This window comes from Papio anubis, chromosome 6 (assembly GCF_008728515.1).
Source record: "Papio anubis isolate 15944 chromosome 6, Panubis1.0, whole genome shotgun sequence".
NCBI classification, from domain to species: domain Eukaryota; kingdom Metazoa; phylum Chordata; class Mammalia; order Primates; family Cercopithecidae; genus Papio; species Papio anubis.
The window spans coordinates 29025393-29046070 of record NC_044981.1 but is presented as its reverse complement, the minus strand read 5'-3'; the positions used below and the strand labels follow the sequence as shown (position 1 = coordinate 29046070).

General features: G+C 35.7%; 2 protein-coding genes and 1 pseudogene across 2 annotated transcripts in view; 2 read left to right on the top strand and 1 right to left on the bottom strand.

Moving 5' to 3' along the window:
• Window positions 1-20678, bottom strand: part of LOC110740371 (olfactory receptor 2G3-like) — an 84526-nt gene that overhangs the window by 47228 nt on the left and 16620 nt on the right. The gene's annotated exons all lie outside the window — the stretch shown is intronic.
• On the top strand, window positions 790-6150 carry LOC116275263 (annotated as a pseudogene).
• Window positions 16954-19495, top strand: LOC116275264 (olfactory receptor 2G3-like). The gene has a single exon (XM_031667013.1). It carries the CDS (start codon window positions 17801-17803, stop codon window positions 18731-18733), a length of 933 nt encoding a protein of 310 aa, XP_031522873.1. The 5' UTR covers window positions 16954-17800; the 3' UTR covers window positions 18734-19495.

Here is a 20678-nt window from a genome sequence, read left to right as displayed (position 1 = left end):
TGAGATGGGAGAAAGAGGGTATAAGGAATAAAATTAATCATTCTAACTTTTTTAATAAAAAATCTTTTTGGCATGAATGGAATTATGTGACTGTATAAATAACCAGGACATGAGTAAGAGATGGAGTAAGAAAAAGTGATATTGGATATTGGACCAGAAACAAAAAGGAAGTTTTCAAAAATTCTTTTTCAAGCTACAAGTTGGTAACATAGCTCTGAACTATCCTCCATGAATCAAAATTTATCTTCAAGACAAAATCAAATTTATCTTCAGTCAAAATATGAAAAGGATAATAACTCAACAAAAATGAGAAAGAAATACATTTAAAAACATACTTCAGAAAAACACAGGCCATTTCAATAGCTAAATAAATCACCTTTCAATGTGTCAGTTTTCTTAAAGCACTCAGAGTAAAAATTTAGAACTTCTAAAACCAGGTGACATGCCAATACCTGCATGCTCATCCCCAAAATAAGTAGTAAAAACTTGGAAGGTCAAGTGGAAAAAGAAAGAAGCATTATCTTAAAGATGATTATTGGAACTGATAAAAAATATTTTTCTTTTTGTGATCACAAAAATTGAGCTCCTTGAGTGATTATCTAAGCAGAGAAAGATAAGGGAAAATTACTGTGGTCAATTAACATGAGATCTTTTTAAAGATGATTGAAAGCTAGAACTCTTGGTCTTCTTGGTTAATGACTAGCTTTGCTGCTGTCATCTTCAGGCTGCAGATTTGCCTGTGTAAAAATATTCCTGGGACAGGCTGGAGCAAAAGTGTTGTACCTTAAAATAGAGTGCAATGAAAACATCTTTTAATCTCCTTAAATTAATGACAATATTTAGTTAGCATAATCAAAGGAGACTATTAGAGTTAAATTGGTCAATATCAATAAATTGCAATATGTATAATCCAAAAAATCATTCCACTGAGAAGGAAAACCACATTAATATTAAATGAAGCAAAAGGAGTAACTTCCAATCCTATCTGATCAATAAAACCTATTGGAGTTATCAATAAAATGGAATGTTCAAGAGAGGTCCCAGGAATCTCTATATTTGAAAATAACTCAGTGGAATGATGCATAAAATAATTTTAATAAAATGGAGCAAATGTAAAGTTATTGATTCAAATTCTGCATCCTTTAGTGTGCACTGCTGCTATGTTGTTAGAGCAAATTCTTCCAGTAAAGAACTAGTTACATTAAAAGACATTTAATGACATTAAATTGAACAAAGCTCTTTATATACGCTAATGATTGATGTCGATCTCTAGATTTTATCACTCTTTCCATTATAACACACATTTGAACACTTCATTTGACACTTAAAAACTAATACACCATCTCTCTTGCTATCATAGCTTAAATTTTTACATTATCTAGACTACTAAAAATTGTTTGATAGTAAAACTGTTATCTATATCTTGATTATAATGTCTGATTTGAGTCTGGCACTGAAGTTTCTGAATATACTCACTGTGGCTTCTAATATTTTCATCATTATAGCTTCAGAATTTCCCTTAAGAAAAAACAGAATGATCAATGATAGCCACTTCAGTGGTTTTACACTCCTTGGATTCACAGGGCAGCCTCAGGTCGAGATGATGATCTCTGGGGTTGTCTTTTTCTTCTACACTGTGGCCTTCATGGGAAATAAGGCCATCATCCTGTTGTCTTTCCCAGATGACCATCTCCAAACCCCCATGTACTTCTTCCTTAGAAATTTGGCCATCTTGGATCTCTGTTATACCACAAATATAGTCCCACAAATGTTGGTCAGTATCTGGGGCAAAGATAAAAGAATTACCTTTGGCGGCTGTGCCTTTCAACTTTTCACTGATGTGGCACTGTACTCAGGTGAATGCATCCTTCTGGCCATGATGTCATATGTTCGACTCAATGCTATCTGCAAGTCTCTGCACTATATGACCATAATAAACCCCCAACTCTGCCAGGGCCTTGTGGTCATCTCCTGGGTAGTTGGTGTGATTAATCGCATCATACTTTCCCCCTGTGCCATGAGTCTTCCTTGATGTAGAAACCACCACCTAGACTACTTTTTTGTGAAATGTCTGCAGTGATCAAGATTGCATGTGTGGACACCACAGCCATGGAGGTAACCACATTTGCCATGTGCCTGATTATAGTTCTTGTTCCTCTTCTTCTTATTCTTGTTTCATATGGTTTCATTGCTGTGGCTGTACTCAAGATCAAGTCTGCAGCAGGAAAAAAAGCATTTCGGGACCTGTTCCTCCCATCTCATTGTGGTATCCATCTTCTACAGGACAGTTACATACATGTATATACAACCAGGAAACAGTCCAAATCAGGATGAGGGCAAACTTTTCAGTATATTTTACTCCGTTGTGACTCCCAGCTTGAACCCATTAATTTATACGCTAAGGAATAAGGAGTTCAAGGGGGCCATGAAGAGATTAATTGGAAAAGAAAAAGATTGCGTGGAAAAAAGAGGACATTGATTCTTCCTCTCAGCAATTTCTAATATGGCAATTGACCTTCCCAATCTAAAATGTAGACAATTTATTTTGTAGTCGCCTGAGATAAAGGTAATATCCATTAAAAATATAATAAAAATTATAATTAAGCCCAATGTATTTATTGAATACTTAATCCATGATGATTGATATATGTACAAAAACTCATATTTAAAATGAAGTTATAAACTAAAGTGCCAACACTAAAAATAACATGCTATGCACTGATTTTTTTGGAATTATTCAGAATATAAAAAGAATTTCTACAAATCAGTGAGAAAAAACACAAACAACATGATAGAACAATCACTTCACAAAAGAGGATATCCACATGGCCAACACATGAAAATGTGCTCAACTTCACCAATCATCAGGGAAAATTATAACAACAAAGAGATATGGTTAAACACAAATACTGCTCCATAATAACATGGTCTATTAATATAAAAAGATATGCAGTTTCTTACGATGTATATGAGAACTTTGGGAGTCTGTTTGGGGGTGGATGTCAAGGAATATGAAATAGAAAGCTTGAATGAACTGAATTTAATGACGTGAGTGCTATCACCCAGAGCACAGGATACAAGCATTGGCTCAAGCTCCTGAAAGTGTTATTGATCTTTTACATTAGCTCACTGAGGCTTGAACTCAGAGATAGCCTACAGTTAACGAGCTTGAAAAGCTAGAATTTCCTTGTAAAATAAGGAATCAGTAGTCCCAGGAAGATAGGGATTTTGGAATCTAATACAGTATGCACATCTGCCCTCTGTGCATAAGACCCTGTGCTATAAGATTGGAGGACATTTTCTTCACTACAGCATTAAGAAATGGATCAGTGAGGAGGGCATCAGTGGTCTTAAAATGCTCTGTGGTATCTGAATTCTTTGGTGCAGAGATGATGGTGAGGAATGAAACAGTGAAATTGGATTATATGGTCTTGAGAAAAAGGATAATTCTGGAAAATTAAATGCCAGGAATTGACACCATCGCAGACAAAGTGGAAGTAGTTACTACAAGTAAGTCACATTGGCTATGGTATTTTGACCTAAAGGGCCTGTAGTGATACATAATTTATCAAACGGTACTTAAAAATACAATATTTGGGTAACCTACTGCTGTATTGTGAATGTTTGTCTCCCCCAAAATATGTTAAAACCTATTTGTGATGGTGTTAGCAGGTAGGCCCTTTGGGAGGTGATTAAATCATCAGGGCACAGCCTTCTCGAATGGAATTCATGCCTTTATAGAAGAGGCCTCAGAAAGCTGCTTTGTCTCTTCCACCATGTGAAGACACAGTGAGAAGACACCATCTGTGAACCATAAAGGGGCCTTCAACAGACACCAATCTACCAGAACCTTAATGTCAGACTTCCTAAATTCTAGAACTATGAGAAGTAAATTTCTTTTGTTTATTAGCTACCCAGTTTATGGTATTTTGTTATAGCAACACAAATGAACTAAGATATCTACTAAGATGTTAGCTGGAGTATATTAGCAGAAAAAAATACTAGGTGTGGAGACAGAAACATAACTTGAAACAATATAATAGGAATTCATAGCTTTTTACCCAGTTTCCATATTAAGCCAGTTTGCAGATCCAGATCTTCTCATCTGAGAGGTAGAATAATCCCTTTAAAAATAGATCTGACAATGAAGCAACATAATATTCAAGGTTTTTCCCTCAAGTCTTGTCTAGAGAGACATTCCAGGCACTTAACTAGCTAATCATCACTGAAGAAGGGGGTTATTAGATACTGTTGCTAGTCCCTGGTGATCTGGTTGCTTTGATGAATTCCTAGTGTCTGAAAATGAAAGACATGGGTTGAGTTTTAGCTAGTTCACTTTCATTCTGAACAGTTAATTATTTTATTGTCTATTTCCTTGAAGAGAAAAAACTCTAAAAGTAATTTTGCTCTACGAACTACTATGAAATTTATCTGAAACTTTTTAACTGTTTCAAATAGCATTGGGAGAAGTTAAAATCTAAAGTGACAGAATATTTTGGGATAGGAAGAAAGTGAGATCATCCATGCCAGTAATTCCATTCACTTCATAATGAGATCCCTTGGGCCTTGCCCTTCCCTCTGGTAAATAACTGCTTACGTGAAAATCTGTCTTGCTCCTCCTTTGACTTTAAACCTCAAATACGAGTCTGTTATTCAGAATCCTTGAGAATTTTCCCCAGTTATCCAGGATAGATAGCAAGGGCAAACACAACAACTCATCAATTTCTCAGAAAGTAGGAATGAATTGCCTGAAACAGGGATAACAACAGATAGAAGCACAATCTAACCTCAATGTGTGCTTCCATTTTTCCTTTCTCAGACCTTTAGAATATAAAAGCCATAAGGCAAATGAGGCTTCAGAAAAATAGATGTCAAGTTGTATCTTCGTTTTAACTTGGGAGCTGAGGAGAAATGTAGTAAAAATATAGGAAATCAAAGACCTTGAAAGTAATTTATAGTAAATAATTGTCTGCTTTCAAGAATAACCAAACATTTGAGAAAAGAAAACTTCTAATCTTTTTATTTGAACTGATACTTTGTTGTTAGAAGAAAAAATTTATGAGCAAACCATTAGTGAGAAACTGAGTTTAGCAGTAAATAGGTAGTAGTAGAACTTACACAAACTAAGCCACAGAGTGCACCAGTCTAGTAGAGACTCTAATAGGTTTTTTTTTTATTTGACTAATACAGGGATCTAAAATCAAAATGCGTATTTTTCAAAAATCATTTTTTATTTTACTTTTTTAAAGCACACCTATTTTTAACTCACCAAATTGTTTGACATATTATAAGAAAATCATTTGGTATTAATTTTAATTTTGTGATTATAATATTGTGCAGTCAGAAACTGCAGCAACTGGAAAGCTTTAAGTTGTAGAATTAAAGTACCTCAGACAATGGTAGACACTGTATATGATAAAATACACATCCTTTAATCACATTAATGCTTTGGGAATTATATAAAAAGATATTTCCTTTACTATGTTGTTTGTCAAACCTAAGTAAGAGAATACAAATAAACTGTTTAATTATTTTCAAATTTTAAGTTATTTTGAATAATTCAAATTTTGTTACATATATAGAGAATATGTCTATTATAGTATTAAATGAAAATTAAATATGTAACTCTTCTATCATGAGGCACATCACCCTGCAAAAACCAATAATGTCGCTATAAGGCAAATTTTGCTGCATTATATCATACAAATGAAATGCAATATATTCAACGCTCTGCCACTTTTAATTACGAATATATCTTGACCCTGTTTCTATATGAGTATATGCAAATTTGTGCAATTATGTTAAATGTATATAATATTCCGTTAACTAGCTCCTTCTTGATGATCATGTGTGCTGTTTCCAACTTTTTACATTAAAATAATGTTTTGCAAATATTTTAGGATGCATGCAGAATAAATTCCTAGAAGTGAAATTAATGAAAGTTAGTTCAAAATATTATTATGTACATTTTTATTGTGAAAGATAACAGCAAATTATCTTCCAAAAAGAATTTATACTTCTCCATACAGATTATGAAACTGACCATTTTCTAAACATTTGCAACATTGCTGGTTCTTAACAATCACTTAAATATAAGCCATTTCAGGAAGAAAAGATGCCTCAACTTTTCGATTTCAACATACTAATTAGAATAGGATTGAAATTATTTTCACGTGTTTATTTCTTTTTTTCCAAAATGTCTTTTAGGATATTTGTCCATTTTTGTAGAAACTTTTTTAATTTGGGGGAAATAAAAAGTCAAAAAGCTATTTTTATTAAGAAAAGGAATATTTTTCTACTATGTGTATTAATGGTTTCATTTGGGTCCTATCGAACCACATGGTTTATCCATCACTGAATTTTCTATTAAAATTTATGATATGTCCTTTTTCTCAAATTTTGTTTTGATAATATCTGAAAAATAATAACATGTTCACATTCTGATTTATAAATACTTTTAATCAGTTGTGATTTTTAAAGAAATGTTCATAAATTATAATGGCACTTCCATAATGGTGGTGTGGCTCATTGCCCTGTAAAACAACCATGACTGATAGAATTTTTTCAATTCCAAGTCTCTGAAAATTGTCTTAAGAGAAAACAACAAATGAAGTAATACTTATTCAAGATAATCTATTAAATCTCAGTAAGAAGAGCAAGAGTCTAAGGCACTTGAGCCACAGCCTGCTTTCCTAACCAGTTCAGTGTGATGGAAGCTCCACTCTGGACAGGTGTGGCCAAGAAGAAAAGGATCCCTTTCCCCTCAGCTCCCAGTCATGGAATATAGTATCTCACTGGGAGGGGCAGAATGCCAGCATTTCTTATCACTTTCACTTCTGAGTTATCAAGGCTACATTCCCAGAGATCTAAATAAAAGACTGGGGCTACCTTCCTGCCCTCCACATATAAGGTGGATACCCTACGCCAAGCATGTTAAGCCAAGAATACTGGAACTGTTATCGCCCTTGCCCTAGCTCACTTGTAAACAGAGGTCCAACACTGGGAGAGGCAAGCAAAGAAAAGTAAAAGCTACCACTCTTGGCTACAGCACTGGCCTTGGAAAAGTGGCATAGAAGATTTTGTCTAGGGACAGGGGAAGAACAGAGCATTCAATAGCTGCAGAAAAGGCTTTTGATAAAATTCAACTTCTCTTGATTCTAAAAACACTCAATAAACTAGGTATTGATGGAACATATCTAAAAATAGTAAGAGGTATTTATGACAAACTCATAGCTAATATCATACTGAATGGGCAAAAGCTGGAAACATTCCCTTTGAAAACCGGCACGAGACAAGGATGCCCTCTCTCACAACTCCTATTCAACATAGTATTGGAAGTTCTGGCCAGGGCAATCAGGCAAGAGAAAGAAATAAAGCATATTCAATTAGGAAGAGAGGAAGTCAAATTGTATCTGTTTGCAGATGACATGATTGTATATGATTGTATATTTAGAAAACCCCAACACCTCAGCCCAAAATCTCCTTAAGCTGATAAGCAACTTCAGCAAGGTCTCAGAATACATAATCAACATGCAAAAATCACAGGCATTTTCTATACTCCAAAAACAGACAAACGCAAAGCCAAATCATGAATGAACTCCCATTCACAATTGCTACAAAGAGAATAAAATACCTAGGAATACAACTTACAAGGGATGTGAAGGACCTCTCCTCAAGCGCAACTACAAACCACTTCTCAAGGAAATAACAGAGGACACAAACAAATGGACAAACATTCCATGATTATGGATAGAAAGAATCAATATAGTGAAAAGGGCGATATTGCCCAAAGTAATTTATAGATTCAATGCTCTCCCCATCAAGCTACCATTGACTTTCTTCACAGAATTAGAAAAACCTACTTTAAATTTCATATGGAATGAAAAAAGAGCCTGTACAGCCAGGACAATCCTAAGCAAAAAGAACAAAGCTGGAGGCATCACACTACCTGACTTCAAACTATACTGCAAGGGTACAGTAGCCAAAACAGCATGGTACTGGTACCAAAACAGATATATAGACCAATGGAACAAAACAGAGGCCTCAAAAATAATGCCACACATCTACTACCATTTGATCTTTGACAAACCTAACAAAAAACAAGCAATGGGGAAAGGATCCCCTGTTTAATAAATGGTATTGAAAAAACTGGCTGCCCATATGCAAAAAACTGAAACTGGACCCCTTCCTTACACCTTATACAAAAACTAACTCAAAATGAATTAAAGGCTTAAATGTAAGGCCTAAAAACATAAAAACCCTAGAGGAAAACCTAGGCAATACCATCAGGATGGGCAAAGACTTCATGACTAAAACACCAAAAGCAATGGCAACAAAAGCCAAAATAGACAAATGGGATCTAATTAAAGTAAAGAGCTTCTGCACAGCAAAAGAAACTATCAACAGAGTGAAAAGGTAACCCACAGAATGGGAGAAAATTTTTGCAATCTATCCATCTGACAAAGGGCCAACATCCAGAATCTACAAGGAACTTAAACAAATTTACAACAGCAACAAAAAAAACCCATCAAAAAGTAGGTGAAGGATATGAACAGACACTTCTCAGAAGAAGACATATATGTGGCCAACAAACATGAAAAAAAGCTCATCATCCCTGGTCATTAGAGAAATGCAAATCAAAACCACAATGAGATACCATCTCATGCCAGTTAGAATGGCGATCATTAAACAGTTAGGAAACTACAGATACTGGAGAGGATATGGAGAAATAGGAACACTTTTACACTGTTTTGGGGGGTGAAAATTAGTTCGACCATTGTAGAAGACAGTGTGGCAATTCCTCAAGGATCTAGAACCAGCAATACCATTTGACCCAGCATTCCCATTACTGGGTATATACCCAAAGGATTATAAATCATTCTGCTATAAAGACACAAGTACACGTATGTTTATTGCAGCACTGTTTACAATAGCAAAGACTTGGAACCAACCCAAATGCCCATCAATGATAGACTGGATAAAGAAAATGTGGCATATATACCCCATGGAATACTATGCAGCCATAATAAAGGATGAGTTCATGTCCTTTGGAGGGACATGGATGAAGCTGGAAATCATCATTTTCAGCAAACTAACACAGGAACAGAAAACCAAACACTGCATGTCCTCACTCATAACTGGGAGTTGAAAAATGAGAACATATGGACACAGGGAGGGGAACATCACACACTGGGGTCTTTTAGGGGGTGGGGAGCCAGGGAAGGGATAGCATTAGGAGAAATACCTAATGTAGATGATGGGTTGATGGGTGCATCAATCACCATGGCACGTGTATACCTATGTAACAAACCTCCACGTCTACACATGTATCTCAGAACTTAAAATATATATATATAAAGGAATTGTTCCTATCCAGAATAATCAGGCAAGCGAAAGAAAAAAATGGCACGTAAATAGGAAGAAAGAAAGTCAAACTATCTCTGTTTGCAGACCACATGATGCTAAATCTAGAAAACCCACTGCCTCAGCCTAAAAGCTCCTTCAGCTGATAAACAACTTCAGCAATGTTTCAGAATACAAATCCATATACAAAAATCACTAGCATTACTATACAGCAACAGCCAAGCCAAGAGCCAACTTAGAACAGCAATCCCTTTCTAATTTGGGAATTACAATTGCCACAAAAAGGATAGAATACTTAGGGATACAGCTAACCAGGTAGGTGAAAGATCTCCACAATGAGAATTACAAAACACTGCTTAAAGAAATCAGAGAAGACACAAACAAATGGAATAACATCCCATGCTTGTGGATAGGAAGAATCAATATTATTAAAATGGCCATACTACCCAAAGCAATTTACATATTCAATGCTATTCCTATCAAAATACCAATGACATTCTTTGCAGAACTAGGAAAATCTATTTTAAATTTCATATGGAACCAAACAGAGCCTGAATAGCCAAGACAATCCAAAGCAAAAAGAACTAAGCTAGAGGTATCACCCAACTTTAAACTACACTACAGGACTACAGTAACCAAACAGTATTGTACTGGTATGAAAACAGGCACATAGACCAATGGAACAGAATAGAGAGACTAGAAATAAGAATGCACACCTATGACCAATTGATCTTCAACAAAGCTGAAGGCGGAAAGACTCCCTATTCCATCAAACATGCTGGGATAACTAGAACTAGCTAATATCCAGCTTCTATAAGGACCTTAAACAAATTTACAAGAGAAAAACAACCCCATCAAAAAGTGGGTGAAGGACATGAACAGACACTTTTCCAGAGAACACATACATGTGGCCAATAAGCATATGAAAAAAAAAAGCTCAATATCACTGGTCATCAGAGAAATGCAAATTAAATCCAGAATGGCCAATAAGCATATGAAAAAAAAAAAAAAAAAGCTCAATATCACTGGTCATCAGAGAAATGCAAATCAAATCCAGAATGAGATACCATCTCACACTAGTCAGAATGGCTATTATTAAAATGTCAAAAAATAACAGATGCTGGCAAGGTTGCAGAGAAAAGGGAATACTTATACACTGTTGATGGGAGTATAAATTAGTTAAGCCAGTGTGGAAAACAGTATGGCTATTCCTCAAACAGCTAAAAGCAAAACTACCATTCAATCCAGCAATCCCATTACTGGGTATATACCCAGAAGAATAGAAATCATTTTACCATAAAGACACATTTGGCCAGGTGCGGCAGCTCACAGCTATAATCCAAGCACTTTGAGACCAGCCTGGGCAACATGACCAAACCGCATTTCTACCAAAAATACAAAAATTGGCCGAGTGTGGTGCTGTGTGCCTGTGGTCCCAGCTACCAGGGAAGCTGAGACGGGAGGATCACCTGAGACTGGGGAGGTCAAGGCTGCAGTGAGCCATGACTGTGCCACCCACTGCACTGCAGCCTGGGCGAGAGAGTAGCATCCTGTTTCAAAAAAAAAAAGGATATAGCACATGTGCAGGTAAATGTTCATTGCAGCACTATTCAGAAAAGCAAGACATGGAATTGACCTAAATGCCCATCAACAACAAATTAGATAAAGAAAATGTGGTATACACAGCCATAAAAAAAGAACAAGATCATGTATTCTATGGGAGCATGGAGCTAGAGGCCATTATCCTTAATTAACTAATGCAGGAACAGATAAACAAATACCACATGTTCTCACTTATAAGTGAGAACTAAATGACGAGAACTCATAAACACAAAGAAGGAAACAACAGAAACAGATTTTCTTGAGGGTGGAAGGTGGGAGAGGGGGAGGAGGGGAAAAAGATAACTACTGAATAATGAGCATAATACATGGGTGATGAAATAATTTGTACAACCCACCCCTGTGACACAGTTTACCTTCTGTAACAAACCTTCACACGTACCCCTGAACCTAAAATAACGTTTTTATTTAAAAAAAAAAAAAAAAAAAAAGTTGAAGTCAGCAGAAATGCTTGGGTTTAAGATAAAGGGAGTTGTGGAAGCCAAGGTTCTTGTTATGTAAATGAAGTCTCCAGGTATCAGGCTTCAGAGAGAATAAGTGGTAAATGTCTCTTATGAGATCATAAAAAGTGCCAGACTATTAGTTAAATCTCTCCTGGATCTGGAAAAGATGTGGAAAGGGTATGGAATTCTATACAGAATGTAGATTTTCCCCACAAGCAACAATAATATAGGTGTTATAAAGAAATTATTTAGGCAGATAGTGAGGGTAAGGAAATCCTTCCTGGGTAAGGTTTTCCTTTTAATAAAAAGCAGCCCCAAAAACAGTTTTTCTAACAAAGAGCAGCTGTATAGAACCTAGCTGCAGACATAGACAAGCAAGCGGGAAGTTTGCATTGGTGAATGCTGGCAGTTGTGCTAACAGAAAAAGGCTACCTAGGATTAAGCATGATCAAAATGGTGGCTCCATCTTCTCTTCTCTTTGTCAGCCACGTGTAGAATAAGGAGGAGACAAGATGGTGCTGGCCAAGTGGAAAGCCCATTTGCATAAGATTAAGGTGGGTCAACCAGCCTTCCCTGTGGGCCATGTAAATATCACACCTGATAGAACCAATCTGTGGGCCCTATGTAAATCAGACACCAGCTCCACCTCAAGCTTGCCTATAAAATATGCTATAGTCTGCCACAAGCCAGTTTTTCCCCTTTCCAAAGCCTCTTTCTCATGAGACAGAGAGAGAAAGAGCTGCTTGCCTCTCTCCTTTCTTCTGCCTGTTAAACTCTCTGATCCTTAACTCACCCACATGTGTCCGTGTCTTTAATCTTCTTAGTGCAAGACAATGAACCCTGGGTATTTACCCCATACAACAATGCCACTTCAACAGCTTTGCAAAGGCATTCCAAAATGTGTCAAAGAAATCTATTTTGGGGTAAAATACTTTGATTTCTTTCAGGACCTGCTATCTATCATGTGATGCTATACTAGAGTCAGGTTGCAATTTGGTATGTTATTGCTATAAAGAGTCTGTTTTGTCAGTCTTAAGATCTCTGTTTTAAAGTTAATAATGCTGGCAAGTTGTGCCTGAATTCCAAAGGGAGGAGAGTATGTCCCTGCAAAACTGCTTCTTGTGGGGGAAATTTACATTCTGTAGAGAATTGCCTTTCCTTTCCAGGTCTTTTTCTGATCCTGAAGAGTTTAGCTGAGAGTCCAGTACCTTTTAAAGGTCTGAATACAATACACTTCCCACCTATTGCTTGTAAGGGTGACCACCTATGAGACTTCATCTACATAATAAGAACCTTGTTCTCTGTAATCCCTTATTTTAATCCAGACACTCCTTTCTATTGATTCTAGGTATTTAAATAGTAATAACTTTTTCAACCATTGCCAGTAAGAAAATCTTTGAATCTACCTTTGACCTGGAAGGCCCCACTTTGAGTTGTTCCACCTTTCCTGACTGAACCAACATAGACCCCACATGTACTGATTGATTTTTTTATGTGCTCCTAAAATGTGTAAAACCAAGTTGTAACTCAATCACCTTGAGCACTTATTCTCAGGATGTCTTGAGCCTGCGCCTCAGGCCCTTGATTACTCACATCTGGCTCAGAATAAAACCCTTTAAATATTTTATGGAGTTTGACTCTTTTTTGTTGACAATTTTTTCTTCAAGAGTGTCTCAGAATTAATGGTACTTGGTATTCTATATACATTTTAGAATAATCTTAGAAAATTTTACAAATAGTCTTTGAATTTTGATTGGGTTAGCATTGAATATAGAGATCAAAGATATAATTAATAGCCATACAATTTTGAATCACCTATGAATAGTTGTAATCACTTTGAATTTTCTACAGACATAATCATATATATAATAATGAAATTTTATTTCTTCTACTCCAATCTTGCCTGTTCCTTGTCTTATCCTATTATACTGGCTAAAGTCTCTAGAACAAAGTATTTTGAATGGAAATGGAAATAGAAGGTGTCCTTGTCTTTTCCTCAATTTCAAAGAGAAAATGTTCAACATATTCATAATGCTTGCTGAAAGGGCTTTCAGATCCTGTTTAACAGATTAGGATCTATCATTCTATTCATAGCTTACTAAGTCATTTTTATTATTTTTGTGTATTTTGAGATTTATCAAATACTTGATTTTTTATCTGGTAATATGATTATAAAATGTTGTTTCTTTATTGTGTTATTTTGTGTTTTTGTTATTTACAAGAATAAATTTACTTTCAGCAGTGTGTAGAATAATTTAAATAATTGAATTAATTTGTAATATTTTCAAATCTATGTTAATTCATGGGACTATTATGCAATTTTAAGATGTTTTGTTGCCAGAGTTATACTTGACTAAAATAGTATTTGAACCTTGCCTTTTATTTTGTTAACCTCTGGTATATACAAAGATTTCCTACAAATGAATTTGGAAAAAGGCGAGGACTTGAATGGATATTACACTTAAGATTTCTCAATGACTATAAATATAAGAAAAACTGGTCAACTTCATTAGTTAGTAGGTGAGTACAAATTAAAATCATAATGATATATTCATGACATACTACCAGAATGGCTAAAATTAAAAGGGCAGAAAACACTGTTAGCATAGATTTGGAGCAACTGTAATTCTTACCATACTGTGGAGTTTAAGTTTGTGCAACCAACTTCCAGAATTAGTGGTATCTACCAAAGCTGAATATATGCATACCTCAAACCTAAGTAATTTCTCCACAGTATAGTCCCTGACAAAATGCTTACATTTCTTACCAAATACATGTACTAAAATGATTGCAGCAGCAATATTCACAAAAGACAAAAATCATAAACACCCAAATGTCTAGCCTATCAGTACTACAAAGGATTAAAAAGTTGTGGCATATTTATTCAATGAAATACAATGCAGTAAAAATACAGTGCTGTACTGGTACATGCAACCACATAAATGAATCTCACAAAGATAACATTGAATAAATATTAGCAAAAACAAAAGAAATAATGCTGTATGATTTTATTTATATATAGTTCAAAAAATCATAATAATGGTTACAAGGGACAGGTATAAGTAGTATATGGAAATGAAATTGAGAGTCATTCTGGAATGTTTCTTACGTTCTTTCCTTGATCAAGATGTGTTCACTTTGTAATAATTGATTAAGCTGCACCTTCATGAACTATTTTATATAGACTATTTTTTAAAATGAAAGCTTTCATAAAAATCTAGATTCTATTGAAGATTCAAAATACTTTGCAATCATGGGGCTCAATGCATAGAAAATTGATCAACTAGAGCTCAGCAGTTGTTTTTTCTTCAGATGTGGCATGTGCAGTAAAATGTGCACCACTCTTTTATTACTGCATATAGACCTTAGCTAAATGTTTGTTGACGTTCATCATTGCATTTCTGCAATTGTTTTTCTTATACCTGATCCACTCAGTCATTCATATCACCTGCTCATACTTGAATATGCATGAGATTTTTCTTGGACCCTAAAATATTTATAGAATTTGCCTTAGACAAATAGAGGTTCACTTCCTCTATTGAGACCTGAAAAAAATCATAAAGGAAGCATATGAATATGTATAGATTTATAGGTGACAGACAGGAAGTTAATGGAATTTCCCCCTGGGCCCTCTGTTTTGTCTTGGAAGTCCAAGCTGTGGGACATTGGGTTGGAGGATTTAAGAATTTGTTGGAAATTTGCTATTGTAATGCAAGAGACAAACAACAAGATACACACAGAATGACCTCTGGGCAGAAGAGAGCCCATTTGAAGTTGAGAAAGACCAGAGGTGTTTAAGGGCACTATTCAAAACATTTATATATCCATCTCCAGCAACAGTCAAGTGCCTATTAGATATGAAGGAAAAGGCCCTGTTGGAAGGCTCCAGACCTGCCATTTTTGTCTCAGTAGAGGTGAGGTAAAGGCAAGGTGCCCCAAAATTTAAAGTTATTAAGAAGAGAATTTAAAGTTATGAGTCAACATGATAAATTAATTATAGGTACTTGCATATATAAAATACTAGATTTTTGATAGAAACTTAACAGCAGAAATGAGAAAATTAAATATTGGGAGGCTATGAGGGCAGAAGTTAAATATCTTTGCAGTTTTGCTCACATTTAAACAATATTGAAAGATCAGAGAGTCAAAAGTATTTCTTTCAGAATAATCTCCTGGGACAGTTCATCTTTGGATACTACAGAGCCTGATATTAATTGCCACGTTGGGAGAACTGTGTCCCTGGGACCTTTTTGGATTCAGTGTCCTGTGTCCTTGCCAGTGTCTCCTGATTTGCTGATCTTCAGCGATCTCGAATCTCAAATAACAGCCTCGACAACCAATACATGAGCCTTAGACACTGATTTGTCACTTGAAGGTAATAATGGTTTGAACTCTGTGGCTTAAACTTCCTTTTTGTATTAAAATATGATTATTAGTGTGAAAAAATGTGGAAAACTTTTTTTCTTGTAACATATTTACTTCTTTTTATGCTTTGATTTTATTTCTATACCATGCCCATGATTCTTAACTTTTAATGGCAAACTGGTTTAAAGTGACGTTCATCTGGGTGAGGGGAGGTGATATAGTGCACATGTTAAATTTTGCACCATGGTAAAATAAAATTCTTCTACAAGCCTGAAACAAACATATTCTTACAAATAAGGAGCTGGTTCATGACTGTGAATTGATCTCTCATCACATTTCTTCGGAGGTATTGTGTGTGAGTGTGTGTTAAAAACACAGGAAAAGTCTCCTTTGATTGGGATGGGTAAATTGGCAATGAGCAGGCTGCATTAAAGAGAGTAGAACAAGAGTGACATGTGTCTGGTTTTATCTCATTCCTTTGATAGAAGTAAAATGAGTACAATTTAGTGTAGCTAAATGGGTGGGAATTAACGTAAGTGAGAGGATCAGAAGACTTACGCATGTATGTATGTCTTTATGGGTATATATGTGTATAACTGTGAGTGAATTTATTAGAACTATATATATTTAGTGTATGTTATATTGAATATATCACATACAGCATATATATAAACTGGTTTGTTCCTTAGGGGTCCTTTCATGTTCTCTTTTTACTATTGTGCTCTCCTCATCCTATTTTGAGGGATCGCTCAGTGTCTTCATCCTCTTATGGGGTACCCAGATGCCTCCTCTGATTTTTCCTGCGACTTCCTTTCATTTCCATTGAGTTCTGCTAAGTACAATTTTTACGTAAGTGAAATAAATATTTACAAAATCAGTGAAAATTACCTTATATATTTTACTTTCATGATTAATTTTCAGAACAAATATTAATGCAATTTCAGGATATACAATTATTATAGGGGAAGAATTTTAGGCTGGAGTAATTTTTGCTGATACCATGTGGAAAGTGCCTATTTGTCCTAACTATGAGGTAAAGTCAGGAACTTTGGGTATATACTTTGTATCAGTGAATATATTTTAAACTTCTGCATTTATAACTGTTTGGACTTTTAAAGAGCCAATTAAAAATTTTGATCTTTTAGTCTTCTAGAAGATAAACATTCTATGTTGGTTTGATGCCCATGGAGGCAGCTTCTTTGTCTTACTAAAGAAGCCTCCTTACCCCGATCACCACTCTTTCCATACAGAATCAACCACCTCTTCATTCAACACACAAGATCGGGAGCTGACTCCCTTCCCTAACACCACACACCAAAGAAGAGAAGGAGGGTTGCTGTGAATAAACTGCATGAGCTTACATCATCAATATGCTGGTGGACTAAATGAGTCAACTGATCCCTAAAGAAAACATGTCATTGAAAGTATGTGTCCATATAATCAAACATTAAGTTATAAATGTTAATATTATTACTCTCAATAGCCAAATGTTTGCCATTTTATAGGAAAAATAACATCTATAATCTCCAGAAGCTAGCTACCATTCATATAAAGAAAAACCTTTAAAAAATGCCCAACTCAAAATTTACAGTTGAAGAATGGAAATGCTATTTATTTTAATTACTTGTGTATATTAACCATTATTGAGTTTTTTCACTGAATTTGAACTATTTGTCCTAAGTTATAAATTGATTGAATGTACTTTATTCCTTTGATATTTTCTTTCTTTCCCTTTTTTTTCAGTGATACATTTTATCTCAGCTTCTAATAGTTATCTGTCAGGAAAACACTGCTTCCACAATAGGCTTCATGTGTCTCTCTGTATTACGTATTTTCTTTAAGGTCTTCCTTTGTGGTTTCTATACCAAAATTTATTCCATGAGTCACTGTAACATCTCTGAGTCAGTGTTTTGATTAAATGTTTATTAAAGGTTGATATTGTGCCCAATGGCCAACACATTATCCTCCCTGAATTCTTGTAATGTCTTGCTCCTGTTCTGAGCAGGGTGATGGGCATGACCAATAGCAGTGTCAAGGGAGACATCATCCTAGTGGGCTTCTCGGATCAGCCCCACCTGGAAAACATACTCTTTGTGGCTGTTTTGATATCCTATCTCCTTACCCTTGTGGGAAATACAGTAATTATTCTGATCTGCTCTGTAGACCCTAAACTCAAGACACCCATGTACTTTTTTCTTATTCACCTCTCCTTAGTTGATATCTGTTTTACCACCAGTATTGTCCCTCAGCTGCTGTGGAACCTAAAAGGACCTGCCAAAACAATCACATTCCTGGGTTGTGTCATCCAGCTCTATATCTCCCTGGCATTGGGCTCCACTGAGTGCGTCCTCCTGGCTGTAATGGCTTTTGATCGCTATGCTGCAGTTTGCAAACCTCTCCACTATACAGCTGTAATGAACCCTCGGCTGTGCCAGGCTCTGGCAGGGGTTGCGTGGCTGAGTGGAGTGGGAAACACTCTCATCCAGGGAACTGTCACCCTCTGGCTGCCTCGCTGTGGACACCAGTTGCTCCATCATTTCTTCTGTGAGGTACCCTCCATGATTAAGCTTGCATGTGTGGACATCCATGACAATGAGGTTCAGCTCTTTGTTGCTTCATTGGTCTTACTCCTCTTGCCCTTAATGCTAATATTACTGTCCTATGGACATATTGCCAAGGCGATCATAAGGATCAAGTCAGTCCAGGCCTGGTGCAAAGCCCTAGGGACATGTGGATCCCACTTGATAGTAGTGTCCCTCTTCTATGGGACCATCACAGCTGTCTACATCCAGCCCAACAGTTCTTATGCCCATGCTCATGGGAAGTTCATCTCCCTCTTCTATACAGTTGTGACCCCGACCCTCAATCCCCTCATCTATACACTGAGGAATAATGATGTGAAAGGAGCACTGCGAAGATTATTTCACAGAGACTTCACATAAAAAATGAAACAGAGTACACAGCGCTCAACTTTTTTCACAAAGAAACTTTAAAGGTCATCTTGTATAATTCTTCACTCAAGAATTTTAGCAGTCTATAAAGGAAGAGATGTAATCTTCTCCATCTGCATTACTGTATTTCACTTGGCCTCAGAACTGTCTATCCTCTCCAATCTCTTCCCAGACTTCTTTTGAGCCCATGTAAGGCAATATTCCCCCATACCTTTTAAATCTGCATGAGTCACATCATTTCTGTTTCTCGCTCTCCCTCCCTGTGCTTTTCTTTAGCCTTCCTTCCTTTCTTGCTTTTTTCCTTCCCTTCCTTCCTTTTCCACCTTTTATTTCTTCTTTACTTCTCATTTGTGTGATATGTTTTACAGCCATTTTCCCGGCGCTTCTACATTATATCCTTTCCCATGAATATTCTAACAATTCCTGAAAACAACTAGCTCTAAAATGTGTTTCTCATTTATCACAATAAAAAGCTTGCATTTGCTTTGTGGGGAATAGTGGAGAGATTAGACTAGAGAATTCGGATTTTAACTCTACAACTTCCTTTTTGAGTTTGTGTAAATTTCACTGGAGTTTTGGACCTAAGTTTACTTCAGAGTTAAAAAAAAAAAAAGAGCTTGACTGTTATGTTGATTAAGCTATAAAAATATAAATAAAGCACCTGGTAATACATGATCAATAAAAATCAATTAACATATGTGTGATCTACTTTTTTAGTCATAGTTTTCTTCATATTTTGATCTCTTATATGCTTATTACTTTCAATTGTATTCAATAAAAATTCTTACGTAGTCTATATTTATCCACTTGTGTTTCTATACAAATGGAAAAACAAATATCTGAAAATATAAGAAAAATAAGTCAATCCGTGTTTTGTCTTTATAATATGTGAAGAACATGATTTATTTTCTCTACTAAGTTATAGAAGTGTGACACACTTGCTTTTAATGGTGATAGCAGAGTTGAAGGTGTCATTTCCAGAAGTACAGATACTTCAGTGTGGCAGTAAAAAATATTATTTGAACTTGGAGACACCAGAGTCTATATCCTATCTCCACCATTTATTTATCAGCTGCATAAGTGTGGGTAAATGATTTAATAACTCTGAGCCTCAGTTTCTAAAATGGGAACATTTCTAAAATGAGGACAACCTCAAAAATTCAGTGTACTTTAGTAGATAATTAGAAGGCAGACAGTAAGGACTCAGTAAATGTCAGTTATGATTAATAAACTGTTGATTTTCTCAGTAATAATAATATCAGATTGAGTAGTCTTGAAGGCAAATATACAGATCTTTTCCAGTCATATATTGTATGGAGAGTCACTAGTCATTAATACTCAACTAAGTTTGCTTGCAATAATCAAGCAGGTTCTGCTTTTGACATGTGACCAATATGTTTTTAGCTGTTTTATGAAAACATGCACTTTTGCATAGATAAGCCAATAATAACAAGTCTACTATTATGTAATGATTTTGACTCAACTGTGATCTAATGATTGTCACTCAATTATAGTATATGATTCTTGCTTTGATTTCTGTGGTTCCCCATTCCCAGAGTATAGGGGAAAATGTATTCCTCATATTCACATAAAACTCAATTGCTCAACAAATATTCTTATGCAAGCATTATGCAGCACACCTCATGTTTAGTCATCTAGTTTACCTTCCAGCCTATAAGCTGGATTCATCTATGATAGTCCTGATTGGCAAAGTTCTCTTGAAAGCTGTGCTAGCATGAGCTGTTACTCACCTGTACAATTATTCACTTTAGTGTTTGTTCTTATGTTTAATATTACCACAGGTAATCTCTCTCCCTCTATTATCCTGTTACACTTTTTAAATTTTACAACATACTTGGCCGGGCGAGGTGGTTCATGCCTGTAATCCTAGCACTTTGGGAGGCCGAGGCAGGCAAATTATCTGAGGTCAAGAGTT

Bases quoted from the DNA above. Each gene is read 5' to 3' on its own strand.
- LOC116275264 (XM_031667013.1), top strand. From the start codon at position 17,801: ATGGGCATGACCAATAGCAGTGTCAAGGGAGACATCATCCTAGTGGGC.